A 20,265-nucleotide genomic window follows, 5' to 3' on the forward strand; every position below is an offset into this window, starting at 1 on the left:
CAGACGCCTCCCCAGACTCCTCCCCAGACACCTCCCCAGACGCCTCTCCAGACGCCTCCCCAGAATCCTCCCCAGACTCCTCCCCAGACGCCTCCCCAGACGCCTCTCCAGACGCCTCTCCAGGCTCCTCCCCAGACGCCTCCCCAGACGCCTCTCCAGACGCCTCCCCAGACGCCTCTCCAGGCTCCTCCCCAGACGCCTCCCCAGACGCCTCTCCAGGCTCCTCCCCAGACGCCTCTCCAGACGCCTCTCCAGGCTCCTCCCCAGACGCCTCTCCAGACGCCTCTCCAGGCTCCTCCCCAGACGCCTCCCCAGGCTCCTCCCCAGACGCCTCTCCAGACGCCTCTCCAGGCTCCTCCCCAGACTCCTCCCCAGACGCCTCTCCAGACGCCTCTCCAGGCTCCTCCCCAGACGCCTCCCCAGACGCCTCCCCAGACTCCTCCCCAGACGCCTCCCCAGACGCCTCTCCAGACGCCTCCCCAGAATCCTCCCCAGACGCCTCCCCAGACGCCTCACCAGACGCCTCCCCAGACGCCTCTCCAGGCTCCTCCCCAGACGCCTCCCCAGACGCCTCTCCAGACACCTCCCCAGACTCCTCCCCAGACTCCTCCCCAGACGCCTCCCCAGACTCCTCCCCAGAAGCCTCCCCAGACTCCTCCCCAGACACCTCCCCAGACGCCTCTCCAGACGCCTCCCCAGAATCCTCCCCAGACTCCTCCCCAGACGCCTCTCCAGACGCCTCTCCAGACGCCTCTCCAGGCTCCTCCCCAGACGCCTCCCCAGACGCCTCTCCAGACGCCTCTCCAGACGCCTCTCCAGGCTCCTCCCCAGACGCCTCCCCAGACGCCTCTCCAGGCTCCTCCCCAGACGCCTCTCCAGACGCCTCTCCAGGCTCCTCCCCAGACGCCTCCCCAGACGCCTCCCCAGACGCCTCCCCAGACGCCTCCCCAGACTCCTCCCCAGACGCCTCCCCAGACGCCTCTCCAGACGCCTCCCCAGAATCCTCCCCAGACTCCTCCCCAGACGCCTCTCCAGACGCCTCTCCAGACGCCTCTCCAGGCTCCTCCCCAGACGCCTCCCCAGACGCCTCTCCAGACGCCTCTCCAGGCTCCTCCCCAGACGCCTCCCCAGACGCCTCTCCAGGCTCCTCCCCAGACGCCTCTCCAGATGCCTCCCCAGGCTCCTCCCCAGACACCTCCCCAGACGCCTCCCCAGGCTCCTCCCCAGACGCCTCCCCAGGCTCCTCCCCAGACGCCTCTCCAGACGCCTCTCCAGGCTCCTCCCCAGACTCCTCCCCAGACGCCTCCCCAGACTCCTCCCCAGACGCCTCCCCAGGCTCCTCCCCAGACGCCTCCCCAGGCTCCTCCCCAGACGCCTCCCCAGGCTCCTCCCCAGACGCCTCCCCAGGCTCCTCCCCAGACGCCTCTCCAGACTCCTCCCCAGACGCCTCTCCAGACGCCTCCCCAGGCTCCTCCCCAGACGCCTCCCCAGGCTCCTCCCCAGACGCCTCTCCAGACGCCTCTCCAGGCTCCTCCCCAGACTCCTCCCCAGACGCCTCTCCAGATGCCTCTCCAGGCTCCTCCCCAGACGCCTCCCCAGACTCCTCCCCAGACGCCTCTCCAGACGCCTCTCCAGGCTCCTCCCCAGACGCCTCCCCAGACACCTCCCCAGACGCCTCCCCAGACTCCTCCCCAGACACCTCCCCAGACGCCTCTCCAGACGCCTCCCCAGAATCCTCCCCAGACTCCTCCCCAGACGCCTCTCCAGACGCCTCTCCAGACGCCTCTCCAGGCTCCTCCCCAGACGCCTCCCCAGACGCCTCCCCAGACGCCTCCCCAGACGCCTCTCCAGGCTCCTCCCCAGACGCCTCCCCAGACGCCTCTCCAGGCTCCTCCCCAGACGCCTCTCCAGACGCCTCTCCAGGCTCCTCCCCAGACGCCTCTCCAGACGCCTCTCCAGGCTCCTCCCCAGACGCCTCCCCAGGCTCCTCCCCAGACGCCTCTCCAGACGCCTCTCCAGGCTCCTCCCCAGACTCCTCCCCAGACGCCTCTCCAGACGCCTCTCCAGGCTCCTCCCCAGACGCCTCCCCAGACGCCTCCCCAGACTCCTCCCCAGACGCCTCCCCAGACGCCTCACCAGACGCCTCCCCAGAATCCTCCCCAGACTCCTCCCCAGACGCCTCTCCAGACGCCTCTCCAGACGCCTCTCCAGGCTCCTCCCCAGACGCCTCCCCAGACGCCTCTCCAGACACCTCCCCAGACTCCTCCCCAGACTCCTCCCCAGACGCCTCCCCAGACTCCTCCCCAGAATCCTCCCCAGACTCCTCCCCAGACGCCTCTCCAGGCTCCTCCCCAGACGCCTCCCCAGACTCCTCCCCAGACCCCTCCCCAGACGCCTCCCCAGACCCCTCCCCAGGCTCCTCCCCAGACGCCTCCCCAGACCCCTCCCCAGACGCCTCCCCAGACGCCTCTCCAGACGCCTCCCCAGGCTCCTCCCCAGACTCCTCCCCAGACCCCTCCCCAGACGCCTCTCCAGACGCCTCCCCAGGCTCCTCCCCAGACCCCTCCCCAGACGCCTCCCCAGACCCCTCCCCAGGCTCCTCCCCAGACGCCTCTCCAGACGCCTCTCCAGGCTCCTCCCCAGACTCCTCCCCAGACGCCTCTCCAGACGCCTCTCCAGGCTCCTCCCCAGACGCCTCCCCAGACGCCTCCCCAGATGCCTCCCCAGACGCCTCCCCAGAATCCTCCCCAGACTCCTCCCCAGACGCCTCCCCAGACGCCTCTCCAGGCTCCTCCCCAGACGCCTCCCCAGACGCCTCCCCAGACGCCTCCCCAGGCTCCTCCCCAGACGCCTCCCCAGACTCCTCCCCAGACTCCTCCCCAGACGCCTCCCCAGACTCCTCCCCAGACGCCTCCCCAGACGCCTCTCCAGACGCCTCTCCAGGCTCCTCCCCAGACGCCTCCCCAGACTCCTCCCCAGAATCCTCCCCAGACGCCTCCCCAGACCCCTCCCCAGGCCCCTCCCCAGACGCCTCCCCAGACGCCTCTCCAGACGCCTCCCCAGACGCCTCCCCAGACGCCTCCCCAGGCTCCTCCCCAGACGCCTCCCCAGGCTCCTCCCCAGGCTCCTCCCCAGACGCCTCCCCAGACGCCTCCCCAGGCGCCTCCCCAGACGCCTCCCCAGACCCCTCCCCAGGCTCCTCCCCAGGCTCCTCCCCAGAGCCTCCCCAGACGCCTCCCCAGGCTCCTCCCCAGACACCTCCCCAGACCCCTCCCCAGGCTCCTCCCCAGGCTCCTCCCCAGAGCCTCCCCAGACGCCTCCCCAGGCTCCTCCCCAGACGCCTCCCCAGACCCCTCCCCAGACCCCTCCCCAGGCTCCTCCCCAGGCCCCTCCCCAGGCTCCTCCCCAGACACCTCCCCAGTCGCCTCCCCAGACGCCTCCCCAGACTCCTCCCCAGACGCCTCCCCAGACGCCTCCCCAGGCTCCTCCCCAGACGCCTCCCCAGACTCCTCCCTAGACGCCTCCCCAGACCCCTCCCCAGGCTCCTCCCCAGACCCCTCCCCAGGCGCCTCCCCAGGCTCCTCCCCAGACGCCTCCCCAGACTCCTCCCTAGACGCCTCCCCAGACCCCTCCCCAGGCTCCTCCCCAGACCCCTCCCCAGGCTCCTCCCCAGACTCCTCCCCAGACGCCTCCCCAGTCGCCTCTCCAGGCTCCTCTCCAGGCTCCTCCCCAGACGCCTCCCCAGACGCCTCCCCAGACGCCTCCCCAGGCTCCTCCCCAGACGCCTCCCCAGACGCCTCTCCAGGCTCCTCCCCAGACTCCTCCCCAGACGCCTCTCCAGACGCCTCTCCAGGCGCCTCCCCAGACTCCTCCCCAGACGCCTCCCCAGACGCCTCCCCAGGCTCCTCCCCAGACGCCTCTCCAGACGCCTCTCCAGGCTCCTCCCCAGGCTCCTCCCCAGGCTCCTCCCCAGACGCCTCCCCAGGCTCCTCCCCAGACGCCTCCCCAGACGCCTCCCCAGACGCCTCCCCAGACGCCTCTCCAGGCTCCTCCCCAGACGCCTCCCCAGGCTCCTCCCCAGACTCCTCCCCATACGCCTCCCCAGACGCCTCTCCAGGCTCCTCCCCAGACGCCTCCCCAGGCTCCTCCCCAGACTCCTCCCCAGACTCCTCCCCAGACACCTCCCCAGACGCCTCCCCAGGCTCCTCCCCAGACTCCTCCCCAGACTCCTCCCCAGACGCCTCTCCAGACGCCTCTCCAGGCTCCTCCCCAGACGCCTCCCTAGACTCCTCCCCAGACGCCTCCCCAGGCTCCTCCCCAGACGCCTCCCCAGACGCCTCTCCAGGCTCCTCCCCCGCCACCCGGAAGGCTGTGCTATCTCGCGCCGCTCGTGAACCACGCGGAAATGAACCCGCGTAGCTGACGACACACTTAGCTTCTCTCCTTCCCTGCTCCACAGGAGAAGAGTGCAGTGAGACAGCAACAAAAAGCAAATCTGGAGGAAAATGAACAAGTGTATCTCCGGGTTTCTGCACTCTCCGCAAGTGCAACTCTTTATCTTCTCAGTAACAAGAGGTGGGTGGCGTGGGGTCCCTGACACTGACCTGCACTGGAGAAGTAATAAAGCTCGCTGCTGCACCATCTCCAGGGCCGCCCATAAAACCAGGACTGCACCACCAGACATAGGAGAGAGTGGGCTGTGCCCACATGGGCATCAGCCAGCACGCGCAGCAGTCGGTTAAGGGACTCGGTGACGGGCTGTTTCCTGCGTTGCACAGATTATGTAATCGTTGCTTTGAGTACCTCGGTTTCTCCTAACAGCTGATCACACATAATTCTCCCGGACCCCCGTCCGCTTCATAAGGTGGACTTCCGGGACTCCCCTCGCGGACGAGAAAAGTGTGAGGATACAGGACAGCAGCGATTAGCTTGAACAGGGGCAGACATATATCAATAACCTGAGCGACAGATCTAATCTTGGAGCCATAATGACCACCCGTCTCCGTCCCGGACTCCCTTTCTGTGCGGGTCACATTCAGGGAAAGCGGATGATACGTCCTCTGACCGAGGTGATTAACCTGGTTGGTTTCGCAGGGCACTGACGAGGCTGTGATCACGCCTCTCTAGGGACAGGCCCCGGCGAGCTAACGGAACACAAGTCGACAGAAGGAAGAACCGGCCCCGCGCTGGGCACAGGAGCAGAAGCAGAAGCCGTAAAGCCTGTCCTCGTCCCTCCAGAGCCCGCCCTCCACGACAGAGGCAGCACAGTAACTGCGTGTGTGTCTCTGCCGCTCCCAACAGTGCTGAGCGGGTGGAAACGGGAATCACCGCACGGGCACGGGTCCCGGGGACGCTGGAGCCGTGGGCAGGGGAGGTGAGGGGGCGGGGTGAGGGGGGGCTCCTGTTCCTTCCCCGAGAAGCCAGTGTGGGCGGGGCGGGCAGAGGTGGTCAGGATACATCCTTGTACAACAGAATAAAAACCCTGGGGGGGGGAGGCAGAGCATCTGTGAGTGCCCCGGGCCCGCGCCTCTAACCCCTCAGCCTGCCCCCCTCTTAGGTGGGAGCGCCCGACAGTGGCGTGGCAGGACGAGGCCCGTTCTGGACCAAGAACGTGACTAAGGGTTGAGAGCAGCAAGGCAGAGCCCTGCAGGCGGCAGCAGCCACTGTTCAGAGGGGGTTTCAGGACGGGGGGGTGGGGGGGTGGGGGGTGAGGTGGGGGGTGTGGCTCGCACCAATCCAGGGCTGGTCGTGTGTGGGGCTCTGCGTGGAGGTTAGTGACCGGGCCATGGAAGCAGATGAGAAGCCCATGGTTTAGGGAAAACAGGGAGGTCTCTGAAGGTACTCTCAGCAACTATTACCTGTGAGAAAGAATTTCTTTTAAAGAATAGATGTAAGCATTCTATTAACTTGGGAATATACGAGTATACACCCATATATAAAACAACTATAAGTTATGTACACTTAACATAAGTGTGTATATACACACACACACACACACACATATATATATATGTATGTATGTCTGCAGGGTGGGGCAAAAGTAGGTTTACAGTTCTTCATATGGAAAGTGATACAGTTAATAATACAAGAGTAAACTGTGCGTTTGTGTCCTCACAACTATAAACCTACTTTCCCCACCCTGGGAATACTTGACATGAGACTATATAACAGATACAATGCCCACTGTATTTCCCCATGTATAGAGGACGATATATTCACTAGAAGAACCTCTATCTCCCGGCATGTGGACCACGCTGCAGCCAGACTCCATGGGTCCTTTGCACTAGTCAGCACGTGATTTCCTGCTCAGTGTCAGTGTGAGGAATGCGTCCTGCTCTGCCCAGGTGACCCCACGCCGAGGTGCACGGCCCAGACAGCGGGCTCAAGGCTGGATTTAAATCACAGCTGGACCCTCCCATGACTCCTCTGTGATGTCCACCAGCTGCACAGCCCTATCCAGTGGCCCTCCATGATAGGTGTGAAAAACTTAAACGTGATAATGTTCTTACTATAATCGACTCAGCTCAACAGAGACTCTGAGGTCACTGAGATCCGATTTCAAATCTCAGCAACCATCTCAACAGCTGTATTTACAAAAATGGAGTTAATTATGTCTGCCTCACATAGTGTGAGTGTCTGACTAGCCTAGAGAACAGAGATGACTCACAGATGCCCATGGCCACCCACAGAGCCCTCATCTCTCCACGCTCCACCCCTTACCTACGGCTTCCCAATGTTTCCGTCAGCCCACACCTAACTCTTTGTTCTAATGAATGTACATTCTGTCTTAGAGAATGGCCACTGGCGAAGAAAACAGTCCTCACACTCATCTGGACTCAAACACAAGAGCTTCTGCCTTCACTGAACTCCAACTCCTGAGAAAACTGGAATTAATATTTAGACTGTTTACCGAAAAGTCATTTCCAAAGAAACAATAATAATAGTATAAATACAGTCAGAAGAGGAATATTTTACCAACGTGATAAAGTAAACTCTTTTCAAATAAAAATAGCCCCAAATTACATATAATTATAGTGCCAAACTACAAACAAATTTTATCCACTCATCTTGACAATGTTAGTCATTAGTTTGGATTATATGTTAGTCATTAGTTTTGATTATAAGAATTTAGACAAAACTGAATTGCCTTTCATTAAAAACAGCCTCAGAAAGATTTTATAAACAATTAAGAATATCCTCCCTCTGCTTAAAACACCAGCATTTATAGCAAATTTATTACATGCTGGGCACACGCACATGTCATGTCAGCTCATGGGCATAAGGTATCTCCACATGGCTGTGGTCTTCCGGCGTTGTATGAACACACATGGGTTCCACAGTCATGTGGGGGAAGGCAGTCAGTACACGAATACAGATCTCGCATTTTGGATGCCCATGACAGTCCCAAAAATTGTCAGTAGGGATGTCATTGTGTTTTAATTTAACTGCAATAATGCAAATATCTGAATAGCGTGTTTCTTTCTTCATATGTTCTTTCTCCTTATAACTCCAGCAAGAATTTTTATTCTGGATAGAGTCAACTCACATGTTGAATATGCCTTCTCTCTAAGTGTGGTCCACAGACCCTTGAAGTGGGTTGTGAGACTTTCTCAGGGGGTGTAAAAATTTTGTAAGAATAGTAAGATGTTACATGTTCTCTCACATGTTGCCATTTCCACTAATGGTGTAAGTGCAATGGTGAGCAACACTGGTAGTGAGTGACCTACCACAAAGTAAGGTGACAGCACTATCACTAGGAAGTTTTCTGATAAGATGTATAGTGCTATTAACAGATGTGATGTTGTTGATATTATATGTTGAAATGCATGAAAAAAAGGAAAGGCATGAATATCTGAAAAACTCCTAACTCAATAAATTATTATTTGCTAATGACCTATGCAGGATGGTATAAAACTATGCATGTCTAAAGCAATAATTCAAGACAAGCTATATAGATCAACATATTTTAGTATAAGAAAGTATAAAATTTTTATTATGTGATTTCATATTTCATAATGCAGGCAACATTTAAGAAGATAGCACTTGTCAATTTTATAATAGTATTAAATAAGAGTCAGCATAATTATTTGAAAAGGTTATTAAAATGTTCATTCCTATTAAACAATATGTGCGGACAGAATTTTTAAAACATATTTAACTGGCTCTGGCAGGTTGGTACAGTGGTAGAGTGTCAGCCCTGCATGTGGGTGCCCTGGGCTTGATTCCCAGCCAGGGCACCCAGGACAAGCAACCATCTGCTTCTCCACCCCTCCCCTCTCCCTTTTCTTTCTCTCTCTCTCTCCCTTCCCCTCCTGCAGCCATGGCCCAGATGGAGCAAGTTGGCCCGGGCACTGAGGATGGCTCCATGGCCTCTGCCTCAGGTGCAGCAATGGGTCCAGATGGGCAGAGCATCTCACCATAGGGAGCCTATTGGGTGGATCCTGGTCAGAGCACATATGGAATCTCTCTGCCTCCCTACTTCTCACTTTCTATTTATATGTATTTAACCAAAAAAATGTAGTCTGACATATTGAGTGCAAAAACAGAAAGAAGGATCTATAAAGTATTACCATTCTAACAATAATTAAGTGAAAGCTGGAGTGGCTATTTTAATAGAAGGCAATGTTGATTTCAGGGCAAAGAATATTTCCAAGGAGAAAGAAAGTCACTTTATAATATCAAAGGTATAAATTTCTTAAAAGGACATACCAATTTTAAACATATATGTACCTACTAACAAAGCTTCAAAATTCATTACGTAAAAACTGATAAAGCTACAATGAGAAACAAGACAAAGCCACAAGTGCAGTAGAAGACTTTGTACCTCTCTTAATAACAGAGTAAGAGGCAAAAAAGGTCTGTAAGGACATTAAAACTTGAATAAAACATCAACTACTTGACCTAATTGACATTTCTACAACACTCCACCGAAATATGACATATGTTCTTCTCCAGGCACGTGGCATTTTTGCCAATATAGAGCATTTTTATGCCAGAAAGCAACTGTCAATAAATTCAAAAGTACTGAAGAAAGATAAAGTATGTACTCTGAGCACAAAACCCTTGGAAAGTCCTTAGATGTTTGGGAACTTTTAAACAGACCATAGATCAAAGAAATAATCACAGGAAAAATAGAAACTATTGTGAATTACAAGAAAAGGAAAACATAAAATTTATGGTATGCAGTTAAAGCCGTTCTTAGAATAAAATTACCACTGAACATCCACATTAGGAAGGCAAAAAGGACTGAAATCACAGCTTCAATCTTAAGAAATAAAAAAAAGAAGAGCAAGTAAATCACATCACCATCAAGAAAAGTAACATAATAAAAGATACAGTAGAAATCAATGAAATACATGACAAGCAAAGCAACAGAAGAAAAGCCGTAAAACTAGGTGTGGGTTTTGGGGGGGGGGGTTTGGTTTTGTTTCTTTTCTTGGTTGTTGTTGTTAAGAAAATCAATACTTTGACATTCTCTAGTCAGAAAAATGGGTAAAAGAGAAAACAGAAATTAACATCAGAAATTAGAACTGGCAGGAATTAACAATTTAAAGGGCCCTGGCCGGTTGGCTCAGTGGTAGAGCATCGGCCTGGCGTGCAGGGGTCCCAGGTTCGATTCCCAGCCAGGGCACACAGGAGAAGCACCCATCTGCTTCTCCACCCCTCCACCTCTCCTTCCTCTCTGTCTCTCTCTTCCCCTCCCGCAGCCAAGGCTCCATTGGAGCGAAGATGGCCTGGGCGCTGGGGATGGCTCCTTGGCCTCTGCCCCAGGCGCTAGAGTGGCTCTGGTCACGACAGAGCGACGCCCTGGAGGGGCGAGCATCGCCCCCTGGTGGGCAGAGCGTCGCCCCTGGTGGGCGTGCCAGGTGGATCCCCGTTGGGCGCATGCGGGAGTCTGTCTGACTGTCTCTCCCCGTTTCCAGCTTCGGGGAAAAAAAAAAAAAACATTTAAAGGATTAGAAGGAAATATTATGTAGAACTTGATGCCAATAATTTTGACACCCTAAAGTTAAATAAAATCCTTAAAAGATACAAACTGCCAAAGCTAATGCAAGTGCAGACATATAGACTGAGTATGTCAGCAGAAATAAAGTCAAATTTCTTTTTTTCCTTTGTGACAGAGACACAGAGAAAGACAGAGAGAGGGACAGATAGGAATAGACAGACAGAAAGGGAGAAAGATGAGAGGCATCAATTCTTTGTTGCAGCTCCTTAGTTGTTCATTGATTGCTTTCTCGTATGTGCCTTGACCGGGGGACTACAGTAGAGCAAGTGACCCCTTGCTCAAATCAGCAACCTTGGGCCTCAAGCCAGCAACCTTTGGGTTTAAGCCAGCGACCCCGTGCTCAAGTTGGTAAGTCCACACTCAAGCAAGATGAAGCCACACACAAGCCGGCAACCTCGGGGTTTCAAACCTGGGTCTTCCACATCCCAGTCCAGTGTTCTATCCACTGCACCACCACCAAGTCAGGCAAATCTCCCCAAATTTTAAGAAAGATATGTTACCAATCCTATAGAAACTCTTTCAGGTTACTCAAGAAGAGAGACTATGTCTCATTAATTTCATGAGACCAGGACTACACTGAGAGCAAAATAAGTTTAAGTCATCACAAGAAAAGTCTGTAAACCAGTATCTTTTTATGACCATATATACAAACAACCTAAAAGACATCCAATCAAATCCAGCAGTACGTAAACAAAAGTAGCACATTGAAGCCACATAAACTTTACCACAGAATGCAGTCAGAAAAATCAATGAACTTCATATTAACAACCTCAATAAACAAAAGGATCATATCAATAGATGTAGAAAAGCTTTTTACAACACTTTATATCCATTTCTCATGATATACTTCCAACAAGCTAAAAATAAAAAGGCACTTCTCAACCTGATAAAAGGCATCTATGAAAAATGTAAAACTAGTATCAACTCTCCAAGATGAAGACTAGAATGCTTCCCACGTAAGATCGGGAAGGAGGCAAGAATGAATCATCACAGCTACTTAACACAGGTCCCAGCCAGCGTCTCCAGGCAAGGAAGAAAGACATTCCGGTCTAAAGACGAAACTAAGCCTGACCTGTGGTGGTGCAGTGGATTAAGCATCAACCTGGAAATGCTGAGGTCGCTGGTTTGAAACCCTGGGCTTGCCTGGTCAAGGCACATATGGGAGTTGATGCTTCCTGCTCCTCCCCTCTTCTCTCTCTCTCTCTCCCTCTCTGTCTCTCTCTCTCCTCTCGAAAAATGAATAAATAAAATAAAATTAAAATTAAAAAAAATAAAAATTCAATAAGAAAAAATAGAAAAGGAAAAAAAAAAAAAGACGAAACTAAAACTGCCTTTATTTGCACATGACAGTATCATCTAGGGAAATAAAAAATGGTCTTATGAATTATACATTCCTCTTTCTTCCCTACACTCTTAGTGTTTTCTACCCATTTTTGGGTCATTTCATAGGCTAACCTCCCTACACATATCCTTCTTCTTTCTCTCTCATAAAAACGGCGGTTACAGGAAGGAGCAATGCAGGTCTGCCCCCCCACCCCCACTGCTTCACTGCGAAGCTTTCTCAGATGCGTTTCCATCTGGGGTGATTTGGAAAAGGAGTTTCATGAACTAGCTGAAAGAATGACAAAAATCCAGAGAAACAGCACTAATTATCACGACCACATTCATAATGTAATAACTGGAGAGGGGTCTTGAGCTCATCATGACCCTCCTAAAACAAATCGTAACGTTGCTGAAATAAAATTTTAATGACTGCCACTTACAGTCATCCTAATGAAAGTTTATTTAATGAAACAATTATGAAGCTATAGTTAAATTTTTGCTGCATTGATTTTTTTTTAAACATTAACCAAAATGCGTTAGACTCTCGGAATTTAACAAATTAAAGCAAGGAGGGAAAAAAAGCACCCCTGGAGACATATTTTGATCACATACGTTTTTTTGAATTAAAATGTTAATATTGGGTCATAGAGGGAAAGCTGTCAACCCAAGAGATTACGGCATCTTCAGCACAAATGTAGAGTTCCTCAAATAACATGAGCTGCGTAACAATTGAGGAGTTGTTCCTTTGAGTAGAAAGAACAAGCGATTCACAAAGGACAAGCGCACATTGCCTGGGTGTTAGAAAGCCCGTGACTTTCCGTCACTGCTCCGTCCCTACCTGAAGTCGGATCCCATCCTCTTCCCATTCTCTGGAGTCCCAGGGTCTGGACACATGTCAGAAACCAAAGCAACGCCTCCTTGACTCACTGTAACGCAAGAGAGAGAGAGAGACATCGTTATAACTTTGCCTAGCTGTGGAGGAATACCCAGGGAATAAATTTGTATCAGGCAGATTTGGTTCCTAAAATATGATGACTTAAAATGTGATTTCTTTAAGAACTAAGACAGTTTAACTACATTAAAAATAAACCTCTACTCTTATTCCTGGAAAACAAAGAGTCCTTATCCCACGACAGGATTCCAGCATTCTTTGGTTTGAAGCCTTCTTCTATTGAAGAGGTCACCATTAAATATACAGCTATGCTCGACTTACGCCCGGGAATGGTTCCGACAGACCGGTTGTAACACGATTTGATCATAACTTGAGTAGGCTATATGTACAGTACTGTGAAATGATGTTATAAAAATCTTTAAGTCATATTTTATAATTTTATTTCATTATTGTTATATATCATAATTTTCTTTGTTCATTTTATGCCATTTGTATCATCTCTGCACCATTTTGTTTCTTATATTTACATTCGTCAGGTTTAAGTAAAACACTGCATTACCAGTACAACTGGTTTACTATTTGCAAAGACAATTTCCTCTTGGTAGACATCTTGGGAGGGGTTGGATGAAAAATATCTAAGACACAAAACACAATTGCTGTACCAAGTCTGGGATAACAGTTGAAATGGTGCATGCGGAGATGGTAGTGCTGCCGGAAGCTGGTCCACTCTGTCATACGCCCAGCTGGGCAACGCTTATGCTGCCAGACGCAGAGCAGTCGTGGCTAGCGATTGTGGTCGTAAAGTCACATAGTCGTAAGTTGCATAGGTCGTAAGTAGATCAATATTTGTAAAAACATCTTATTTGCTCAATATGATCAAGTTGATGACAATTAATAGCATGACAAGAGAGCTGCCTGGTGAAAAGGCCTAAGTTTACACAGAAGAAAGACTGTCCTGGCCGGATAGCTCGGTCGGTTAGAGTATCATCCCGAAATACAGAGGTTGCCGGTTCAATCCCCGGTCAGGGCACATGCAGAAACAGATCTCTGTTCCTGTCTCTCTCTCTCTCCCTCTCCCCCTTCCTCTCTCACTAAAATCAATAAATTAAAAAAAAAGAAAGACTCCATCTATTCCCATGGATGAAACACAGACGTCATCTATTAAGCACTAGGCAAGAGATATTTTAAATAAAATGACCTGTTGCATTTTCTAACATCAAGCACGTTCACTGTTGAACTCAGAGGACTGGATTTCCTGGACACGTGCTGGTCTCTCTCCTGAATCTGCCCGTGAACACTTGGGCTGTGGTCCAATCACAATCTTCTTGAAGGATTCTTTTGCTTATCAGATAGTGTTGGCTGCTACTCCGACACTCACGCCACCGTATTTAATGTGTCCACCCCAACCGAGAAAGGAGTAGAAAAGCAGATGGTCCCTCTGAGCTCAGAGACGCCTTCCCAGAGGCACCACTGTAGACGTTTCTCAAGTCTCACTGACGGAACTGAGTCACGAGCCAGGAGCTGAGCAGGCTGCTGGAGAGAATGATGGCACTGCCTTTTCTCCATGTCACTTAAAAATAATCCAGCAAGTTGGGCAGTGACACCAGCCAGATGTCAGCAAGAGAAACTGCATGCCGTCAATCTGTTGTGGAAACATCAAACAAACAACTGCTGACAAAATTAACTTGGCAGGAGCCCTGGGAGCCAGCCAAAGACCCAGAGCAACCAAGCAAGTGCCTAACAAAGAAAAAGCCACCTTCACAATCCTAGAAAAATGCAGATTTCTTATTGTCCTTGTCACACACCTTCCCTGACGTGTCACAGTGCAGGTGGGAGGAAGGAGCCTACTCCTGGTGTTCCCACTGGGGTCCAGGAGCTCCGAGGACCTGGTCTGCCATGTCTGGCCTGCCTGGGGGGCTGCCCGGAGGGCTGGCACTGCCCCCCCTGACTTGGAGCTCGGGTGGGCAATGGGAGACACAGCTGCCTTTAAAAAGTGCACAGCGACTGCAGCCATGTGGATGCCTGGGGCCACAACCTGCAGGCAGAGGACTGCAATAGAACACTAAGACCCCGAGAAGCAGCTGCGTGAGGCTCTTTGGGAAATTAGGATATTTTAAAGCACCTGGTTGGGGGGGGGGGAGCACCCAGAGAGACCCAGACAGGACGCGTGCTCAGGAGAGACCTGAGAAGCCCTTTCGTCTTTGTTTCAGCTTGATCTCCAGGCTCGGGGCCCCCGACATAGCAGAGGTCACACAGGCCGCGCTGCAAAGACTGGGAGAGGTAGCTGTGTCTCTCAAAGGCCCGATTTATAAAATACATCACGAGGCGTACAAAGACATAAGAAAACGTGGCCTATCTAAAGAACCAAATTAATCCCCGGAAATAGTCCCTGAAGAAACACATGCGTCGCACTTACTACAGGAAGATTTTAAAACAACTGTCTTAATAGGAATTTGAGTCCACAGTAGCTGAACACTTTCAAAACGTGAAGGAAGGTACAGATAATACAAATCCAAGGAGGTCAACAAAGTCCAAGTAGGAGAACTCACATAAACCCACGAGGAGACACATCTTAAAGACAAAGACAAAGACAAAACAAAAATCTTGACGGCAGAAAGAGAAAAAGGAGTCATCACGAACAAGGGAGTCCCAATATAACCACCTGGAGCTGTCTCAGCCGGAGCCTCACAGAGCGGAAGCCACTGGGCGATCTCTTGAATTGCTCATAGAAAAATGCTGTCAACTGAGAATTCTGAATCCAGCAAAACAGTCCCTCAGAAATGAGAGAAACCTGACATTACTAGACAGACAAAAGCCAAACGGTGTCTCTGCTCTTACACCTGCCCTCTGAGCAACGCTAACGGGAGTTCCTCAGGTCAGAAGGAAAGGCACTGGGTAGCAACTCAAAACCCTGTGGAAATACAATGTTCTCTGGCAAAAGTAAATACAAGGAGGAACATAAGAAAACGCTATTTTGTAAATGTGATTTGCAACTCCGCAAATTTGTCTTCTGCAGGATTTAAAGACAAGGCATAAAGAATAATTGGAACTCTATGTCGGTAGGTACATAATAGAGATGGAATTTGAGACATCAATAGTCCAAAGTGCTGGGAAGGCTATAAAGAGAGAGTTCATCAAGGTGTGATCTCCATGGTAACCACAAAGAAAATATTGATGCAACAGACACAGAAAGAAGGGAGAAAGACAACTATGCAACATTTGACTGCAAAGAAATCAACTGAACACAAAGGAAGATAGCAGTGGTGGAAATGAGGGACAAAAAAGCTGTAAGACATACAGAAAACAAACAAAATGGTAATAAAAGTGCTTTCTGATCTGGGATTACCAAAAGTGGGAGTGGAAGCTGCTCTCTGTATGGACGAAACTGTGTCCCTCCAGCATTCACAGGTTGTAGGGCCTCACCCTCCACAACCCAGACGTCGGCCGCCTTTGGAGACAGGATCTTTGACGAAGGCATTAAACTCAAATGAGGCCGTGAGAAGGGGCCCTCACCCAATATGACTGGTGTCCTCATAGGGAAGGAGGTTAGGACACAGACGCCCGGGTGGGACGCCGCGTGAGGACGCAGGCGCGCCCGGGTGGGACGCCGCGTGAGGACGCAGGCGCGCCCGGGTGGGACGCCGCGTGAGGACGCCGGGAGAAGATGCCAGCGGTGGGCCAGAGAGGCCTCGGAGGACCAACCCCACCGACACTGTGCCCTTGGACCTCCCCCTCCGGAGCGGGGAGAACATGAATTTCTCTCGTTGAACCACCCGGGCAGTGGACGTTTGCCAGGGCGGCACTGGGCGGCTAATCCCCTCCTCAGTAGGAAGGCCTCGGCTGCCTGAAAGGATTTTAAAGAAAAAAAGAAACAGGACACCATCGATCGTACAACTATATTCTGGCTACAACAGACTCACTTCAGATCTGAGGACACAAAGAGGGTGAGAGTGAACAGTAGCCCAGGCACGGAGCAGAGAGCAGAGCAGCGGTGGCCAGAAGCCGGGGGAGGGGGGCAGGGACTCCTGTTCACAGGTGCGGAGACTCCGTGGAATGAAGACGGGAGCACTCTGGGGAACACAGTGCAGCTGGAGTCCCAGTCATGTGAACGCACGTGAGGCCACAGAACCGCGCGTGCGAAACGGATCAGACGGTGACTTTCCCGCCCTGAGCACTCCTCCACGGCGGGCGCTCCCCCAAGTCTGAATCTGCACCCAGCGTTTCTCTCCAGCCCCAGGATTTCAGTCTGTACTACCTCTGGTCACCAGGCGATGGTCCACGGACATCTCTCCAGCTCCTCTAAACAGATTCCAGATTTCATTGTTTAAACCCAGGCCCTTGGCTCATTCCCAGGCTTCAGATTAGTAATAATAAACGTAAAAATAAATAGAAATTTAAACCCCAGTGCAGAGGGTCACGGCCACCATAGTTTTTCTGCCAGCATTAGCGAGTGTGTCCTACATCCCCCAGTAAAACAGTCCCTACTGTGTGAGTGAAGCCGGCATCACCCAGGGGCACGGCCGTCACTGTGTCTGTTCGCAGTGGCCTTCAGCAGCATGCTCACTGCACCGTTCTGCAGTCCGAGCTGGCCTCACACAGGACGCAAAGGCTGAGACAGGTCCACCGCCATCCCCGCCCCTTCTCTGTTTTACAAGCATGGGAGAGTCGGAGAAAGAAGTGAGGGAAGCTGGAGGCAACCATCCACGTCCGATCAGAACGCGCTGGATCTTTGTAAAGATAATGTTGGAGCGGCGTCTTTATTAAAGAAGGGCTCTTGCTGAAATTCCACAGAGGAGTGGGAGACGCCACATGGCTCGCAGATGGCAGCAGATAACACACAAGTGACAAGGGTCTAAGTGCAAAGACACCTCACAGATGGACAGCAGTGTGGTGATTACGGGGGAACAAAGGTGATGGAGAGAGACTCGACTTGGGGTGATGAACACACACGACAATATAAGGTGATGCGTTGTAGAACTGTACCCCTGAAGCCTGTAGAATTCTATTGTATCAACCAATGTCACCCCAATACATCTTGCAGAAATTAAAAAAAAAAAAACCTGGCTGATTTTCTGAAACAGAGACAGACTTTTAATGGACTAATAACAGAAAAAACATGGTGACTAGCAAGTACAATAAGCCCCATTAACCCCAACTCCCCCGTTTCATCGGAAACCGAAGCTTTCTGGTTGGAGAGAGTCAGGGAGACGGATCCGCACGCGTCAGGACCCCCGGGGCTTCCGAGAGACAGGACAAAGAAGGGGAATGCTGACTTTACAGCATTTCCACTCTAATTCTGTTGAATTATATATTTTCAAACCTTGGTGGACATGTGCTGTAGATACGAATAAATATATTAAACTCTAGTCAACACCTCGGAGATAACACTCAAGACTGGGACTGCTCAGTGAGCGGACTCATCACCCATCATTACCTGACACTCGAGATGCAAAACCGTGCAAGGGGTAAAACAGATACATGTTAGCTGTAAAAGGCTTTGAACTTAAATTCAGTATTTATGCACTATATTTGGTAGACATATTTAAATGGCTTTTCACCTAACCTGTGGTGATGCAGTGGCTAAAGCATCAACCTGGAACGCTGAGGTCACTTGTTCAAAACCTTGGGCTTGCCTGGTCAAGGCACATACGGGAGTTGATGCTTCCTACTCCTCCCCCTTCCCTCTCTCTCCTCTCTAAAATGATGAAATAAAGTCTTAAAAAATAAATAAATGGCTTTTTCAAAGCATGTTGACTCTTAATCTCCCATCAGACACTCACAGGATTGACACCAGGTGGGCGGAGCAGTAAGGAGCACGCTCCTCCCCTCCGTACCCTGTCCTTTGAGGACACGGTTTGTGCTGTCAATCACAACTCAGGCTGGATTAATCTGGAGCGGTCTGCACAGCTAGACTCAGCCTGGATAAATCTGGAGCAGTCTGCACAGCTGGACTCAGGCTGGATTAATCTGGAGCGGTCTGCATAGCTGGACTCAGGCTGGATAAATCTGGAGCGGTCTGCACAGCCGGACTCAGCTTAGATTAATCTGGAGCGGTCTGCATAGCTGGACTCAGGCTGGATTAATCTGGAGCTGTCTGCACAGCTAGACTCAGGCTGGATTAATCTGGAGCGGTCTGCACAGCCAGACTCAGGCTGTATTAATCTGGAGCGGTCTGCATAGCCGGGCTCAGGCTGTATTCATCTGGAGCGGTCTGCACAGCCGGGCTCAGGCTGCAGCGCAGAAAGTGAGGGCACCGGGCAGGGTGGTGGCTACCGGACAGCTCTCGGATTTATGCTCTTTTCCGATCTTCTCAACGTTTCTGTCTCTAGGTTAAGTTACTGTAATAACAGAGTGCATACATATAACATACAAACTACGCGTTCATTGACTGTTCATGGTATTGGCGTGAACTTCCAGAACAGCAGGCTATTGGTAGTTAAGTTTGTAGAGGAGTCGGAGTTACACGAAAATATTCAACTGTGTTGGGGGGGGAGTCTGTGCCCCCTAATTCCCCTACATTGTTCAAAGGTTAATTCTACTGAGAGGATAAAGGAAATTATAGAAAAATAAATTAGTGGAGGCAAGATTTACATTACAGAAAAAAATTAAAAAATAAGTGCAAAGGATATAATAATTATTGTATATAGTAGTGACGATGAGGTAAAATTAAACACACGTTTGCCAGAAACACCAAGTACCTTTCACGTGTGTGTAAACTGAATCCACAAAGCCATTCCAGGAGGTGCTCCTATCAAACCCATTTTACAGGAAAGAAGATTGAGGCCCAAGTCAGCCAGCTGGTTTCCCAAGTCCAGCTGACTTCTACATTTGCTGCAATGAGCTAATTAGACATGAAAGGGCTTTGTAAATTAGAGTGAGGCTTTTTTAAAATGTATTTTAATTTCTTAGTAATAAAACATTTTATAATAAAAAAAAGACATGGAGTGTAAAAAAGTGCAGGAAAAAGGCGTTTTCGCCGATATTCCCAATCGGACGTAGGCATGGGAAGCCATTCGGTTCGTTCCACGAGGCTCTAGTGAAAATGCCCTCCGGTGGCGATCTTCCTGCCCTGCAAAGGTCAGATGGACAGTTCCCACACAAGGCCACAGATACCTGGACGGACGAGAGTGCTGAACTGGCTGGGCTATTCAATCTTTGAGCAGGATGGCACCTTCTTGAGTTAAAATCTACCGTTGGAATAGATAATCCAACATCAAGAGCCATTTAAATAAACTCCCACATTTTAGGGACATTTCAACTTGGATTTCCAATAGCCTATTATCACAGGTGATTCCGAATTTTTTAGAGCACTGAAGATGCCTTTTGGCCGGACTGACCTGGAGGCTGATTCTGACCCCGTCAGACCTGCAGAGAGGGGACGTGCTCTCAGCTGCACTGCCATCAGGAAAGTGGTTTACACAGAGGCACTCTGGTTCACAGCTCGGGAGCGACACCCTCCACCACTGCCCTCTGGATGATGGGTGCCGTGTGGGGCATGGATGTTTGGGATTACAGACACCAGACTTCCCTGCAGTAGTCTGAAGTAAGTCAGCTTTAACACCTGTTCCTCCCACACTTAATACTCTCCGTGTCCCTTTGTCTGGTATTGCTTTTCCTCCTTCAGATTTGCAGAGGTTTGCATCTCAGCCAGGATGAATCGTATCCACAGGACTGTGTCCTCAAAATCCAACAATGTAACGAAATGTTGATTCCAACATTTTGCTATTATAGTAACACCCTTTTTTAAAGCTATAACAGGATTATTTTGATTTAGAGCATCACCTGGGACATTTCTGCATGCATAACAGAATTCTGGGTATTTTTCTCTATTTCTACTGAGTATTTTGTACAGCTTCTATTAGTAAGTGGTTCTGATTCCAGAATAGTAAGCAAATATTTACAACCTTACAGAAATAGGTGAAACAAGAATTGGTGATATCTGAAGGATAATATTTTTTCAAAGTCAGAGGAGGGGAGAGAGAAGAGACAGACTCCTGCCTGAGCCCCAACTTGGATTCATCTAGCAATCCCCATCAGGGGCCGA

General features: G+C 51.1%; 1 protein-coding gene across 1 annotated transcript in view; it reads right to left on the minus strand.

Moving 5' to 3' along the window:
• The window catches only part of CSMD1 (CUB and Sushi multiple domains 1), a 1,658,614-nt gene that overhangs the window by 507,314 nt on the left and 1,131,035 nt on the right, over positions 1 to 20,265 (minus strand). The window contains exon 8 of the mRNA XM_066237815.1: positions 12,168 to 12,255. Within this exon, the coding sequence (XP_066093912.1) occupies positions 12,168 to 12,255 (88 nt within the window). The remainder of the gene's footprint in view (positions 1 to 12,167; positions 12,256 to 20,265) is intronic.

This window comes from Saccopteryx bilineata, chromosome 6, assembly GCF_036850765.1.
Source record: "Saccopteryx bilineata isolate mSacBil1 chromosome 6, mSacBil1_pri_phased_curated, whole genome shotgun sequence".
NCBI lineage: Eukaryota > Metazoa > Chordata > Mammalia > Chiroptera > Emballonuridae > Saccopteryx > Saccopteryx bilineata.